General features: G+C 33.2%; 1 protein-coding gene across 14 annotated transcripts in view; it reads right to left on the minus strand.

Annotated features, from left to right (window-relative positions):
• Window positions 1-16,599, minus strand: part of LOC114097611 (ankyrin repeat domain-containing protein 26) — a 101,449-nt gene that overhangs the window by 51,714 nt on the left and 33,136 nt on the right. For 13 of the 14 annotated variants that reach the window (XR_011707359.1, XR_011707361.1, XR_011707366.1 and 10 more), the window contains exons 3-5: window positions 9,481-9,611; window positions 4,597-4,819; window positions 2,284-2,467 (exon numbers count right to left, since the gene is read on the minus strand). Coding sequence is in view for 3 of the 14 variants with exons in the window: in XM_071611389.1 (XP_071467490.1) it covers window positions 2,284-2,467; window positions 4,597-4,819; window positions 9,481-9,611 (538 nt within the window). In the remaining 11 variants the exon portion in view is untranslated. Of the gene's footprint in view, window positions 1-2,283; window positions 2,468-4,596; window positions 4,820-9,480; window positions 9,612-9,945; window positions 9,980-11,168; window positions 11,241-16,599 lie in introns of all 14 variants that reach the window. The other variant, XR_011707367.1, reaches the window with a different exon arrangement.

The raw sequence follows: 16,599 nt of genomic DNA on the forward strand, positions 1-16,599 counted from the left end.
TGCAATACATGGATATCCAACTGGAGAAAATTTAGATGTAAATTTCAGAGCTTAGAGAAGTAAAACTTCCCAAGAGTTAGCAAGATATATTGAAGAAAATCAATCTAGGAACATAAGAAATGCTAATTATAAAGAATTTTAAAACTGAAAAAGCCTTTTTCTAAATTACAACAGGTTGAAGACATAAAGATTAGGAACTTTGGCCGTGTTAAAACATAAAGTTTGAGAGCTATGGTTGTGGATCAGTAGAAGAACGCTTGCATTGCATGTGTGAGGCACTGGGCTCAATCCCAGGCACCACACATAAATAAGTGAATAAAATAAAGATCTATCAACAACTAAAATATACAAAATAAATAAATTCTGCACTCTGATACTGATAACTCATGTATACAGCCAGCCAATCCATAATAAGTGTCTTAGCTCTACACACATTTGGATAGATAAAATATTCCAAAGTTCTTTAAGTTCCCTATTCCTGAAAGTATTCTACATGTATTCTATTATTTCAACATTTTTGCAGTCAGTTATAAGAATTGTAGCTATTGATAAATGATAAATCCAGGCACTGTACTTAATTAAGCATTTTACATATACCAATGAACTTTCTATTACCATCTGAAACATGGAATGATATAAATATAAGCAAGCTGCTTCTAGTGCTCTTCCATCAACCTAGTTATTTCTCTGCTGTAAAAATAAAACACAAAAGAAGGCTTGTGTTTCATAATACCATTTGTAAAGATCCTATTTGTTGTGCTCGTCTCAGAAAATTCTGAGATTTTTTGCTGCTCAGTAAGATTTGTTTCTTTTTTCTTTTTTTGTAAAGTCTGAAACATGAGTAAATGTGAAATAATGGAAATAAACTGACTTAATTTATTACAAATGACATAATTACCATAAAGTATTATAGTATATCATTGTCTCCAAATGTTTTTTGTACTGAAATAGAAGATTACTTGGAGAAAAGTGTTCCTCTTCTCCTACATGAGGAAATGCTGCCCTAAATAGAGTCTCTGCTGGTTATGCTTTGCCTGCTTACTGAATGGTGGGAATAATAAGCTAACCTCCATATTAATATACCAAGAGGGTGAAATCACTGCCCCAAACTAGAGAAGTTATGTTAGTAACAAGGGTTTTGAGATTATGGGAAAGTCATCAATTCCTGTGTACATTTTTAAAAGCCTTTTCTCTGGATATGGCCAGTGTGAAAGTCACTACTGTACTGCTGCTGACAAATGAAGTTGAATTAAGAACATTAATTAGGCCAATGAGACCAAAATGCCACTCTCAACCCCAAAATAGGTACATTAATGATATACATGTATGGCTTTAAAATTCTCTATGCTTTTCCTTGGTGGATCTAGTTACTGTTCCATATATGTTCACACACAAATGCAATACATTCACACAAAGAAACAAGCATTTGAAAACAACAGAAAATGATTTAAGAAACATTTTTTTCCTGCCATGCCTCTCTCCTTTTGTTTGCAAAGATGATTTGACAGAATTCTATCTGTTAAATTCTGGCATTATATTCTCAAATATATATTGCCTCTGGGTGTCCTTAGGTTCTGCTTACACCTGAAGATTCATTTCAGTAAGTGGGGAGAAAGTCTAAAAGCTTAATCAAGAGCAGTATCTTTAAATTAAAAAAAAAATACTAAAAACAAGTAGTTGATCAAACTATACAGACCTTTATTCCACATGAATTACTCAAATTTCAACTGTAGAAATGACAGGTAAATTTGTCAGAGAAAAAATTTTTAGAAAACAAAATAGAATTAAAAAAAAATTTAAACTCAGTTAACTTGTCCCATGATATTTTCAAAGCTCTTTATCCTGTATCTGAACATAAATATCCCTAAATTAACATTTTTGCTACCAATTGAACTCAACTCACCTTTTATTCCTCCATTCAGAAAACATGCTGATCATCTATAAGATGCCAAAATAAGCAATGAATAAATTTAGCCATAAATGTTATGATTTCATCTTAGGGAGATATGAAATTTTGGTTGAAATCCAAATAATAGAGAGTCACACACTGTGTAACAATGCTTTGTGAGACAACAGACTACATATTTTAATAGTGGTCCCAGAAGTTTGTGGAAGATATAGGCATTTTGTATAAGCACATACCTACAATGATTGCATAGTGAATGCCAACAACATTCTCACATCATGTCCCCATCATTATGTGAAACATGACCACACATATTATGTTAAAGGGATATTATAAATAATGTAAGAAATTTGATGCTATACTGAAGACTAATTTACCAGATTTGAGTTACTTCTTGCAGTCTTTAATTCTGCCTTCAGTTTCCCAGAAGACAGTTGAAATTCTTTGTTCAATTCAATTTGTTTATTATGTTTCTCATCTTTTTCTCTTAACTGGTTATTCATTTTTTCCAAAAGCTGATCAAAATCTCTTAACTTCTTCTCTTTTTCTTTTAAATCATGCCTGCAGTTAAATATGGTTATCTTAAAATGATTTTAATCAGAAAACAAAAAGGTGCATTTTGTGTTCTTGTTCTTCATAGGTTAATTCATTAGGCTAATAAAAATTCTATGTTCTATGATTATTTTCCTTCTAGTTCTCACCTCTTTAAATTTCTCCTTCAATCTTTTTGGAAACATATATACATGAAAGTTAATAATGAAAGATTTTTCTGTCAGTTGGGAAAAGGCTGTTACTAGTTACTTCAGTAGATATTATGGAAAGGGACTCTTGAAATGTATCCATAAATTGAGTGTTTGAAATAATTTGGGGTGGGGAATCCTCAGAGTGCTTGCCTGCTGGGGCTCCTGTGTTCCATCCCAAACATTGCCAAAGCAAAAAAAAACAAAGATCGTTTTTGCATTGTTATAATTCTTCCTTAGTTAAGAGAGTTTTAAAAACTAACAAGTTTATAAATTCATTAGTATTTAGCTTTTATATTCATGAATAAAATAGGAACTACTGCAATTGATTGCCACTGTAACATACCACCTTCAGAAGTTGTTTAGATAGCATATGTCTGCACATTACCATAACTGAAGACCAGGCTAAGGGGTCCAGTTCCTGTAGTTCCACCTGTTAATGTTTCTTTTAGGTAACACTTCAATTTAGCTTGTTTACCATTATGTATTTTATAAACAACTCACAATCCCCTTTGGAACAAGGCATAACCTAATATTTATTCCAATGATAAAGAATACATGTCCTTTCAACATAGAAATTTAAACAAATTTTATTACAAATGAGGGAGAAATTAAAAAAATTATTACTTTCCATTTCACATTTTGTTTAATAGATGTTAGGATTCCATCCATAGCCCAGGGTGCAGAAGCATACTCATTTAGTTGTGCCAACCCTTGGGTTTGATCCCAAGCACCAGAAAAAAAGAAAAAAAAAACTGCATAAATATTTAAAAACACATTTTGGGGTGCACAAAATTACTTTTTCATAAGGCAAACCCCAAAAAACAAAGGCCAAATGTTTTCTCTGATAAGTGGATGTTATTCCATAATGGAGAATGGGTGTGTGAGGAAGAATGAAGGAACTTTAGATTGTGTAGAGGGGAGTGAGGAGAGGGGAGGGTTTGCAGGGATGGGAATAATGGTGGAATCAGTTGGACATTCTTACTCCGTATACATGTATGATTACATTACTGGTATGGCACGTTGAGCCATAGGAAGAACTTGTCTCCATTTGTGTACAATGTCTCAAAATGTATTCTATTGTCATGTGTATCTAATTAGAACAAATTTTTTAAAAATGGCCATTTCATCCTCTTTGGTGAAAATATAAATTACTATAAACTGTCCCAAGAGCAATTTAGAAATATTGATCAAATATCTGTTCATGAAGTTACTATTCTTTGCCCAAATAATTCTATATTGAAAAATGTATTCTAACTAAAGAAAAATAAACATTAATTTCTATGAAATTAGGTCATATTCAGGAAATGGATGGAAAATGAGACAATTTTTTATGCAAATTAAGTCAAATTTGTAAGGTTAAGCTTCATATGTTTTCTCTCATATGTGGAAACTAGAAAGGCAGAGTAAAAGAAAGGCATGGGGTGGTCTCAGGGAGATCAAAGGAGCTCATTGAAGTAGAGGGAGAAGGGGGGAAAGGAAAAAGGTAGGGAATAATATAGACCAAATTATATAGTTACATAGTGTGTACACATGAATATGTAACAAAAATCCCACCATTTAAACAAGTGTAATGACTCAATAAAAATATGGAAATAATAACTTTTGTAAATGAGTTTCAGTGAAACATTGATTGTAATACAAAAAATAAAAATATGAATGAAAAACAATCCCAAATTCTGCTTTTTAAATCAATAGTGAGATTCCTTTTATAGTGAGATTTCTATATAGCCATTGATCTTATGATTGGAAATAACATGAATTTGGTTATTAGAAGTAATCATAGTTAGCAATATGTCACCTTTTTGTAAGGATTTCAGACTCTACAAGTATAAGTAGTTTTCTCCCTTGAAAAATGCCAGCAGGTAAGTCAGCAATTACAAAAATTCCCTATGTTTATTAATGTGAAGAAAAAGAGTTCAAACTTTCTTTCAATCGAGGGTATCATACCTCAAGTGGCAGAGTTCTTGTTTCCATCTTATTTCTCTCTGCTCTAACTTAGATTTCACATTTTCCATTTCTGATAATTTCTCTTTCATTCCACAAAGTTTATTTTCCAGTTTTGCCACTTCTTTCATATGTAATAAACACTGTGAACAGTGACTTTTGTCAAGTTCTATTATTCTTTGACATGAATCAAATGCGTTTTGGATTTTTGGTAGGCTATGAGGATCTGCATCATGGAGAAAACAAGACAGAAATAAAATATTTGAGTATTTTCATCTGAGAAGGATTCTACATCTCTGCACGCACTCCCTCATACACTGAACAAATGTGTAAAGAGTACCTATGACATGGAAGCCATTATACTAAGTTCTACAAATAAACCAGCTGAGAACCCTGCTCTCCTTTAGCTTAAAGTCTAGTGGAGAAGACTTACAGTACAGAATTCAGCCTAGACAGATGATCTAACAAAGCATAAAAACAAGATCATCAAGGGTCAAGCTGTTTATATGTAACCTAACTGAATTCCAAAATATAATGAAAAAGCAGAAGAGGCCTGAAAGATATTTTTTCAAAACAAATTGCACTTTTAGGAGGCAAACTGAAAGTAACCAAAGAGCATGGTGACCCTTGCATAACACAGGTTTGAACTCTGGATTATCACATAGAAGAGCAATCAACTACTGGAAACCAAGACAAAATAAAATATAGCAAAGAAAAAGGCAGAAACTAGCAAACATCTTTCTATAACTCTTGATGTAAATGTTCTAAACTCCCCAAATAAAAGACACATATTGGTAGAATGGATTTGAAAACAAGATCCAACTAGATGTTGTTTGAAAGAAACTCATCTCATATGCGAAGCCACTGTATTAGTCAGCTTTTTCCCTGCTCTGACTAAATGACCTGACCAACACAACTGTAGAGGAGGAAGGTTTTATTTGAGGGCTTACATTTTCTGAAATCTTAGACCATAGAAGGCCAGATCCATTCGTAGGGGATTGAGGCAAGGCTGAGTATCATGGTGGGAGAATGTGTTGAAAGGAAGCAGCTCAAGTTATGATCAGGAAGCAGAAAGAGTCCACTTGCTGCCTACTAATATATACTGAAAGCCACTCTCCCCAATTCTCAAGTCCTCCAGCCCCACCCTATCAGCTTTCAGTTACCAAATACTTAATCCCAATCAGGAGATTCAATCATGGACTGTGTTAACACTCTTACAACTCAATCACTTCTCCTCTGAACCTTCTTGGACTGTATCACACACGAGCTTGTGGGGGACACCTCACATCCAAACCATGACAGACATTCATAGACTGAAAGTAAACTCCTGGAAAATGTTTCCATTCTTAAATTCCAAAATTTAAGCAGATCTGAAGCAAAACTCACAAGAGACAAGGAATGCTATTTTATACTAGTAAAATTTCAATTCAACAAGAAAATATATCAATAGAAATTATGTATGCCTCAAATGATAGTGACTCTAATTACATAAAAACAATGCTTCTTTAAATCACAATAGCTCAACTCTGGTACCAACCTAGATGTACTTCAATAGATGAATGTATATGCACACAATAGAATATTACTCAGCATTAAAAGAGAATAAAATTATGGCATTTCAGGGAGATGAATGGAGTTGGAGAATATCATGCTAAGCAATGTAAACCAATCAAAAAAAAAAAAAAAAAACCCAAAGACTGAATGTTCTCTCAGATAAGTGGATGTTAATCCTTAATTGGGGGAGGGACATGGGAAAAGTGGAGGATCTTTGGGTAAACAAGAGGGTCAGAAGATGAGGGGGCATGGAAACAGGAAAGATGGTGGAATGAGATGGACATCATCACCCTGGGGACATGTATGACTGCACATATAATGCGACACTACATCATGTACAACCAGAGAAATGAAAACTCATGCTGCAATTATGTACAGTGAATTAAATATATTCTGCTGTCATATATACCTAAATAAATAAATATATACATAAATAAACTAATAATGTTTCTTGACATTAAAAATCAGATAGACCCAAAATAATTACACTAGGGAATTTAAAAATATCCTTGTCACCAATAGACAGAATATGCAAGGGTAAAAATAGATATTTTGACCTAAATAATATTATCATTCAAATGTACCTAATAGTTACAGGATATTTCACCACAAAATAGCTGAATTCACTATCTTCCTAACAATGCATGGAAGCTTTTTCAAAATAAACCATATTCTAGGTCACAATGTAAGTCATTGCAAAAATAAAATAAACCTGATATAATTATACACATTCTATCAGATCATAATGAAATGGAACTAGAAGTCAATAGCAAGGAAAATAAGAGGAATCACATAAACAGAACAAAATAAAAAAATACTCTTTTAAAAGAGGAGTGGAGTATAAAAGAAATGAGAGAATAAACAAAGAAATATTTGCAAAGAAATCAGAACAGAAATACAACATATCCAAATCTTTGGGACATCATGAAGTCGGTTTTGAGAAGAAAAAATTCATGGTACTGAATGACTTCACTAACAAAATAGAAAGTTTCCAAACAAATAAAATAATGTTCCACCTTTCAAGGTCTTAGAAAAGGAAGAATAAACTAATTCCCAAATAAGTAGCATATAGGAAATAATCTAGAGATGAAATTAGTTGAGAAGGAAAAAGGCATAGGATCAAAGAGACGAAGGCAGCTTTTTCAAAAGATAAATAAATTCAATAAACCCTTAGTCAAACTAACAAAAAGGACACAAATCAACAAAATTGTGGATGAAAATGAGATACCATTAGCAATATTTCTAAAATCCAGAGGATCATTAGGAACTACTTTCAAAGTTTGTACTATAATAAACTGGAAGATCTGGAAACCTTAACAAATTTCTAGGCACATATGAGCTGCCAAAATTGCACCAGGAATATATCCAAATGAAAACAAACCAATATCAAGTAATGAAACTGAAACAGCAAAGAATAGTCTTTCAACAAAGAAAAGCCAGGACCAGATGAAATCCCGGCTGAGTTCTAACAGACTTTTAGTGAAGAACAAACATAAATCTTTGTCAAATTCTTCCACAAAACTTAGAGGAAAGGAACACTCCCAAATACATTCTATGGAACCAGTATAATCCTGACATATTCAATAAAGAAAACTACAGAACAATATCCCTGATGAACATACATGTAAAAATCTTTAATGAAATATTAGCAAATAGCATTCAAAAACACATCAAGAAGTTAACATACCATGAAAAAGTTGTTTTACTCCCAGCAATGCAAGGTTGGTTCAACATAGGCAAATCAATAAATGTAATTCACCACATAAATAGAATTAAGGACAAGAATCATATGATCATCTCAACAGATGCAGAAAAGGCTTTGATAAAAATTTAGCACCCATTCATATTAAAAATGATAAAGAAACTAGGCATGGAGGAAACTTACAGTATAAAGCCTATATATCACAAAGCCAAAACCAACATTATGTTGCATTTTCTCTAAAATTAGGAGCAAAGAAAAGATGTCCGATTTTATCAATCCTATTCAATGTATGTTTTGAAACTCAAGGCAGAACAATCAGGCAAGAGAAGGACATTACAGGGCTATTTATAGGAAAAGAAGAATTCAAATTATCTTTTTGCTATTGACATCATCCTATTCTAGAAAACCCAAAAAAACTCCACCAGAGGACTTATTCACTGATAAGGAATTCAGCAAAACAGCTGGTAACAAGATCAACAATCATTAATCAACAGCTTTCCTGTACATGAAAAATACTTCTGCTAAGACAAAAAATGAAGAAATCTATCCCATTAAAATTAAGAAAAATTTTAAAAATTAAAAAAAAATTAAAATTCCTGGGAATTGTCTTATTTAGGTTTTCTCACTGTGACACAAAGATCTGACGTGAAAAATGTAGAGAAGGGAAAATGTATTTGGGGCTCAAGGTTTCAGAAGTCATAGTCCATACACAGCTGACTCCACAGCTCAGGGCCCAAGGTGAGGCAGAACATCATGGAAGAAAGACTTGGCAAAGGAAAGCAGTTCAAAATGGGCCACCTACTAGAAAACAGTTAGAGCTTCACTCAACAGGTAGTCCCCAAGTGACCCACTTCCTCAAAGCACACCCTACTTGACTATGATTACCATCTAACTAATCCATGTTGATTAGCATGGAAAATGGCAGAAATACATTGAAAAATAAGTTGGCAGTATCTTATTAAGGGCATATAAAGGAACATGAGAAGACTTTTACAGGATTTCTTAACTATCTTGATTATGGCTATTCAACATGTGTTTAATAGGTAGGTCAAAACTTGTCAAATTGCACATTTTTTATATGTGCAGCTTACCTTATGTCAATAATACCTCATTAAATCTTCTGAAAACAAAAAGCTGTATTGTAAGAAGAAACACCTTAGTGATTGGGATCCAGACACAGGAGAAAGCTAGAGGGTTGAGGTCTTTAATCTTATAGCAAAAACAAGTAATACTTGGGTTTTAAGGAAGGGGTAAGCAATATCAGAACTGAATTTTTTAAAGTATATGATTTGGTTCCAGAAAAGAACAGTTTGATGAGGTGGGTAGCAGGGAAAGGAGGTCTAAGGTTACTACAGAATTCATGTAGAGATAATGGCAAGCTGATATGATCATCCTCCAGGCACAAGGGAGCAACAGAGCCAACAAAAGGAGTAGGGTGCCATTCACAAAGAAAAGTGCAGTGGAGATGATCCAGGTGTTTACTTGAGAGTTTATCACACTTCTCATTATATTTTAATGCAAAGCACCTTTCTGAAATGAACAGTACTGTAACACATCAGTGTTCTATGGTTCAGTGCTAAGTAATGTGTGTATCTATTACTATAGTGTACATCATTATGCAAAGGTCCTACCTTCATATGAAGTGCTTGGTTTTTCAATGTATGCCCAAATATCCTTATAATTAGGGCAAGTCACTTGAAAGGCCATTGAGGCTATTAAAGTTGGCTCTGATTCATCAAGGTCTTCCATAGCATTTTTTGACCTATAAAACAATAATCCAATATCAAAATGTACCCCAAATACATATAACATAGACTCAATACATACAGGTGACAATTATCCACCATGGTATATAAGCAAAAGCACAGGTAGTTTTTCAAAGAAGTAATTTCTGTCAAAAAACAAAAACAAAAACAAAAAAATCTTTATCAATGGTTATTTTGTCTTACTAATTTTCAAATTCAAAAGCTGTACATAGCAAAAAAAATTATCCATTCTTTCACTTTACCTTCTACAATATATTTTTGTTTGTATCACTTTGACTTTCATAATGCATTTTATCAATAAATATTATCTTGTATTATTTGTAACAATACCTTGCTCTTTAAATTAGATGTTTTCTCAGTGTGCCTAATAGAGAAAAAGAAACACATAATATTCTTTCAGACAAATACTAAGTATGTAAAATGCAACAAGACTATTATCTTTTATATATAAAAATCTCCATATTTTAAATTTATTTCTTGTAACCATAAATTTTATGTCCATGTTCCACAATAGGGATTCAAGTGTAAACAAAAATACAATATTAAGAAATCAAGAACAATACTACTAATAGTCTCAAAACAAAGAACTAATTAGATCATGCCTTCTTACAGTGAAAACAAAATGAATAATGGCACTTGCATTATTTGATAGAAATTTGATTTTGTTATTGTCATTTTCCAAAAAATAAAATTCATACAAGTTACTAAACCCCATTTGTAAAAGAGTACTTAAATCTTTATGGGATGGAAAACCTGTTGCAATAATTATAGTGTTCTTTTTCAGGATCTACAATGAAATGACTGTACACAATTCTAAGCAATGTACATATGCCAAAGTCATAGGGACTTATTTTCAATTTCATTGATTTCCACTCAGACCTTATGTCTTATCTTCTACCTTCTACTTGTGTTGACCTGATGTTTTCTTTCAGAAGTTACATAGGTTTGTTCTAATTCCTAGGTCTCTGATCCACTATTGAGTTGATCTGGGGGAGAGGCTGTGAAATAAGTTACTAGTCACATTCTTTTACTCTTGGAAAAACAGTTTTCACAGTACCTTTTGATAAAAAGGCTATGTTTCTGGCACCTGTGTCAAGGATTGGATGCCTGCATGGGTGTGGGTTTGTCTCTGTCTTCTCCTCTGTACCATTTATCTATGTATCTTTGTTATGTCAGTACCATCATTTTTTGTTAACTATAGCTCTGTAGCATGATTTGAAGTCAGGTATTGTGATGCCTCCAGCATTGCTTTTTTAACTTGGAATTTCTTTGACTATTTTGAGTCCTTTTTTCTTCCACATGAATTTAAATTTTTTTTATAGTTCTTTGCAAAACAGGATTGGTGTTTTGATGTGAATTGCATTAAATTGTATTGAATTTTTGATCCTATGGCTACCATAGCAAACAATTTCTTTCTTCACTATTCAATAGCTTTCATTTATCTTAGGATACTAAAGGACTATTCTGAAAGACATTTCATTTGGATTAATCTAAATTGTTGAAGCAAGGAAAATAGCATGAAAAATGGGTGCGAAATATACATGATTGCATACCTGTGGCTGATTATTTTCAGAGTAATCAAGCACTTTTTTCTTTTCTTCTTTTTTTCACTTTTAAATATGATTCTGCCAAAAAAATGTATATGTCTATTTACACTACTTTAAACAGTTAGAAGAATGATCAGAGTAAAAAGAAAATGCCTAGTACTAATAATAACAGTAGCATTTATTTTATTAATTAGAAATTGAATTTAAACATCACTTGCACAGTTATTATTTATAATGTGGTACTTTGTACTAAAACCAATGCCTTGTGCATACTTTTTTCAGGCAGATTTATTTTATTATATAATAATATGGGCTATATCTTATTCTAATTAGGATGTCAATTTGTTTATGTATACAATGGTGAGATTCACCATGGTGTTTTCACATATATACCCAGGAAAACTATGTCACATTCATTCCACTGCATTCTTAGCACACTCTCAACTGCTGAGATTCATCTGCTTTAGTATTTTTGATTTTATTTGGGGATGGGGTCTCTCTGAGGTGCCCAGAATAGCCTAAAACCAGCCATCCACCTGGCCTCAGCCACCTGAACACCTGGGCCTATACAGATGTGCTCTGCTGAGCCAGTGAGACTTGACTTCCTTAGAAGATATTTCTACTGACCCCAAACTTCAACTAACCCTTGGGGAGAATTGGATATTGTTAGCTTCAGTGCAACAAATACCCCAAAATTTCATCTACAAATTCACCCACTAAACATAAAATGACAAATCCTCAGAAACAAAACTTTTCAGTGCCATAGAAACATACAAATCCACATTCTACATTATTCTCTACTTCCTAATAGTAAGTTTTAACCAAGCCCTGTGCATCTTTAATGGTTTCCAATGTGACTTGTACTTTTTACTCCTTTACAATGAACACTCTGTCCCTTTTGTTTGTCCACATTTCTGACAAATTTCTTTTCTACTCTAAAGATGTGGTGTTCTCTGAATTGGTCCTTAATTTGGGCTGTTGTTCTCTCAATAAAAAGGAGCTTCTTTCCTAAGGGAAAACTTTAGCATTTGTCTACACCTTTATGGCTTAAACTGTAAATTATTTCTCTACATGTAAATTTCTTTTACTTGTGAACAGGAGGAAATCTTTTCAGTCACCTTTGTGTACTCAGCCTTTATTTCTTTGACTCCTTAATTATATTTTGAGTCCCTGGTAAGTGAAAATGTAGATAAATGGTGTGGGGAGATGATTTTGCTTGATGTAGTCCTAAGCTGAGAGTTAAAATATGAGCATACTATCCAGAGAGATATTAAGAATGAGAGCATGAAAGCAATTACAAGAGAGGGTGGCAAGTCTTAAATAGGGTCTATGTTTGTCTAAAATATTGGGATGGTGAGGAGGAATGGCAGAAGACAGTAAAAAATGTAGAAAAGGTTAAAAATTGTTGAACAGAACTCATTCTATCAATGCTTTCTAGGTAAGTTTAAGGTGCTTAGACATGAATACTCTCAAGAGTGGTTCACAGGTATACATGCATGGGAACAAAATCACTCTAATGTTGTTGAGCAGAATGGAAATGAAGGGCATATGCATAAATACAAGGAGATGAATAAATATAAGGAAAAGGTTCAACATAAAGATGACAGGGGCCTAAATGGAGGGAACATTCTCAGGATCACATAGGATCCTAAATATTCAGTCCTCAGGGAAGATTATGTTTCACTAAATCAATAAAATTACCAATCTGAGTCCATGGAAAATGAGACTCTGCTCATGACTAAACAAACCAAATGTATCAAATGAGATATCAAATGAACTCCTTTAAGTGTTTAAGTAGCTGTGTTTATCATGTGGTTCTACTTTTATGCATCTTCCTATGTTGAGGGAAATCATTTACTAAGTGGAATATCATGATACTGAAGATCTATGAGACTCACCAACTTTAAAGAGAAGTCTGGCTGAATCATAGTTCATCTCTTGAAAGTTACCTTGGTTTATTCCCCATAGCTTGACTATTATAAATTGTGCTACTGTAAAGACTATGTGCCTATTTCCCTATGGTATGCTGATTTTAGACATTTTGGATATATTCCAAGGAGAGGGAAAGCAGGATCATATGCCATTCATGGTGTTTTTTGACAAATTGTCATATTTTCATGAGAGGCTGCGCTAATTTGCAATTCCAACAACATTTTTTGAGTGCACCTTTTCCCCCCAACATCCTTCACCAATCTTATTATTATTTGTATGCTCAATAATTTCCATTTTGACAGAATTGTGATGAAATCTCACTTTAATTTTGACTTGCATCTCCCTGATTGCTAAAGATGTTGAGCATATTTCATACATTTGTGGGCCAATTATATGTCTTTATTTGAGAAACATCTGCTTAGATCATTTGATCATCAATTGATTGGGTTATTCCTAAAGAAAATGTGGTATCTAAACCTAATGGAGTATTAGTAAACCACAAAGAAGAATAAAATTATGGCATTTTCTGGTAAGTGGATGGAACTGGAGACTATCATGCTAAGTGAAATAAAATAGGTTTGAAAAGTCAAAGGTCAAAAGTTTTCTCTGACATGTGAAAGGTAGTCCAAAATAAAAGGGGGAAAAGGGAAAGTGAGAAAGAAAGAAAAAAGGTATGTGTGGGGAGGAGGATTCCATGAAAGTAGAAGAAAGATTCATGGATTAGATGAAGGGGCCTGGGGGTAGTGGAGAAGATGGGATAAGGGAAGTAAAGCAGAATAAATCTGACATAAGTTTCTCATGTCCATATATGAATATACCACAGTGAATCTCAACATTATATATATTTGCAAGACAATAATATAAACAAACAAACAAACAGTCAGGTGTGGTAGTGCATGCCTGTATCCCAGTGGCTCAGGAATAGGAGATGGAAGGATGGCACTTTTGAAACCAGCCTGAGCAGCTTAGTGGGAGTGAGAGTATAAGCAACCTAGTGAGATCCTTTCTCAAAAAGTAAAAATGCTGGGAATGTGGAAATCCCTAGTACCACAAATAAATAAATAGACAAGGTAAACAAATAAATGCACAAAATAATAGAATAAAGGGGGGGGGGAAAGGAGACCTAGGAACAGGGGAAGAAAGTCAAAAGGTAAAAGTAAAGTACAGGGACACGAACTAGAGCAAAAAAATATTCTGTAATTTCATAATTGTGTCTAAATGAATCCCAAGTTCATGAAAAAATAAAAACAGCCAATAAAATTTTAAAAAAATAATAGAAGACTGATGGTGAATCTTAGTGGCAAAGCAGCTATTTAGTTTGCAAAATAAATTGTATCAATCCCCACCATAGAAATCAAAAAACAAAACAAAGAAGTAATGACAAAAATGAGAGGAAAAACATTAGTGGTACACATAAGTAACTTTGAATTTATCACTCATGGTCACTACTCAATGACATAAATGATTGTTCTCTACAAAATACAATATAATTTTAAAGGTCTGAGAAAATTAAATAGATATATACAATATGTTATTTGATTTTCTAAATGCACATAAGTGTTATGAGCATCACATAAAGTGTAACACAATATACAACACCCCAGTGCAATTACTCAATAGGCTGGATGTTATAATGGAAATAAAATCAGTTATTTAAAGAGATAAGTTTTCCTGCTTCAATCTCATGAGAAGCTAGGATTACACTAGGTCTCACTGCCTACCCCAATGTTAAAAATATTTCAACATGGAGAAAAATATTGGCCCAATAATACACCTTTGTGAAGCACTAAAATGTGTAGTGACTTCAATAGCAGAGCTTAAAACATAAATATCTGAGATAAATGTTACAACTTAAAAATCTTTCTTATGCTTATTAATATCTACTTTTTATCATAGGTGCCAACATAGGCACTGGTCATGATTGTGCAAAATCATCATTTCAAATGTGGGGAAAAAAGAATTAGGAATAGAAAGAGCATAAGGGACATATATCACTAAACATTAATAGGACAAAAATCACTCCTCCATTCCTGCTGAATTAGTATGGAGCTGAATCACTGTGCTTAGGTGATATAATGATTATTATATTTTTGGGTGTGTCTCCTTTTGGGGGTTGGTAGAGTCACATGACCTAAATGTACTGAAGAACACCAGGAATATGTAGTTAAGTTTCCAAAAGTGAGATTATGTTTCCGATGACCAAAATCAATTAGGAATGTATGTTTACCATTCTAAATATGCAGACTGATGGAGAGAAACTTGACCTCTAATCAGAGGACAAAAGCAGGACCTTGACAGGCTAAATGTGAAAGTGATTTCAGAATGTAATAGCTTGTATCTTTAATGTAACACAAAAAATTATTTAATCCATTATATTATATTTGTGTGTCATGTCCCTCCATTTATTCTACAAGTTTAGTAGTACAAAGTTGTCATAAAGGTCCAGGGAATTGTACAATTCACTGCTAATCAAAGGAAATTCTCTGCATTGATCAGCTCAGACATTCTTTTAGAATGCCAGCTTATGAAAATATTCTTCTTTTTCCATACATATATGGGAGACATAGGTACACTGATAATTCTTATTTCCTCTATTTTAGCCATGTTATCATTACTTGATCCACTCATGAGGGAAGACATAGGACCCACATCTGAGAAATAAAGTATAATAAGCTTAAAATACTAAAATGTGGTAATCACAAAGAAGAAAGCATGTGTCACAGAATTATCATATATCAAGAACAATTATGATTCAAAATCATTATATTTAAAATGACAATTTTTGTGTTCAAGGTATTAAATCTACAAAGTCTTCTGCTTAAAAAATTAATCTGTTTTGGTACATCATGTTAGTCTTTAAAGGATCTTATCAGAAAATTAGCTATGTAAGAATGAGAATGTCAGTCACAAAAGAGTATAACCATAGCAGGCCCAAGGCCATGGGGTCAGTTCATAGTACCATCACTACCCAAAATGAAAAAAATAAGCTATCTTTAATAAGATAACCAAAGTTTCTGAAATGATATGTATCTCATGTGAACAAATACATGATGCAACACCCATTCCCAATGGCTGGTCATTAAAGCAAGAGGAATGAGTAGCTGTAGATTACACAATATTAGCAGCCCCACCTCTTCCAATAACTCAGGACCACTAAAATCTCATCTTTTATTGATGCAAATATACTGAAGCCACATGAAATTCATTGTCTCAGTTTCTTAATTTTGTCTTCCTTCTCACCTGTCAAGAGACATACTTAGATTATAAACAAGATTGATGTTTCCCCATGATCTGAACTATATCCTGAACTATGATTCAATGGTCCTTACTGACAATCTCTCAAGAGAGGTCCATTCCCTTGCTACCCAGTATGTGGTCTAGGGAGCTGGAACATTGGAATCACCTTATGTTGTATCAGAAAAGGTAGAATCAAAAACTGCTGAATCTGAATGTATATTCTGGACATAGTCCCCAGATGATGACTCATTAAATGTTGAGACTCTTG

Source organism: Marmota flaviventris, chromosome 4 (genome assembly GCF_047511675.1).
Source record: "Marmota flaviventris isolate mMarFla1 chromosome 4, mMarFla1.hap1, whole genome shotgun sequence".
Lineage (NCBI taxonomy): Eukaryota > Metazoa > Chordata > Mammalia > Rodentia > Sciuridae > Marmota > Marmota flaviventris.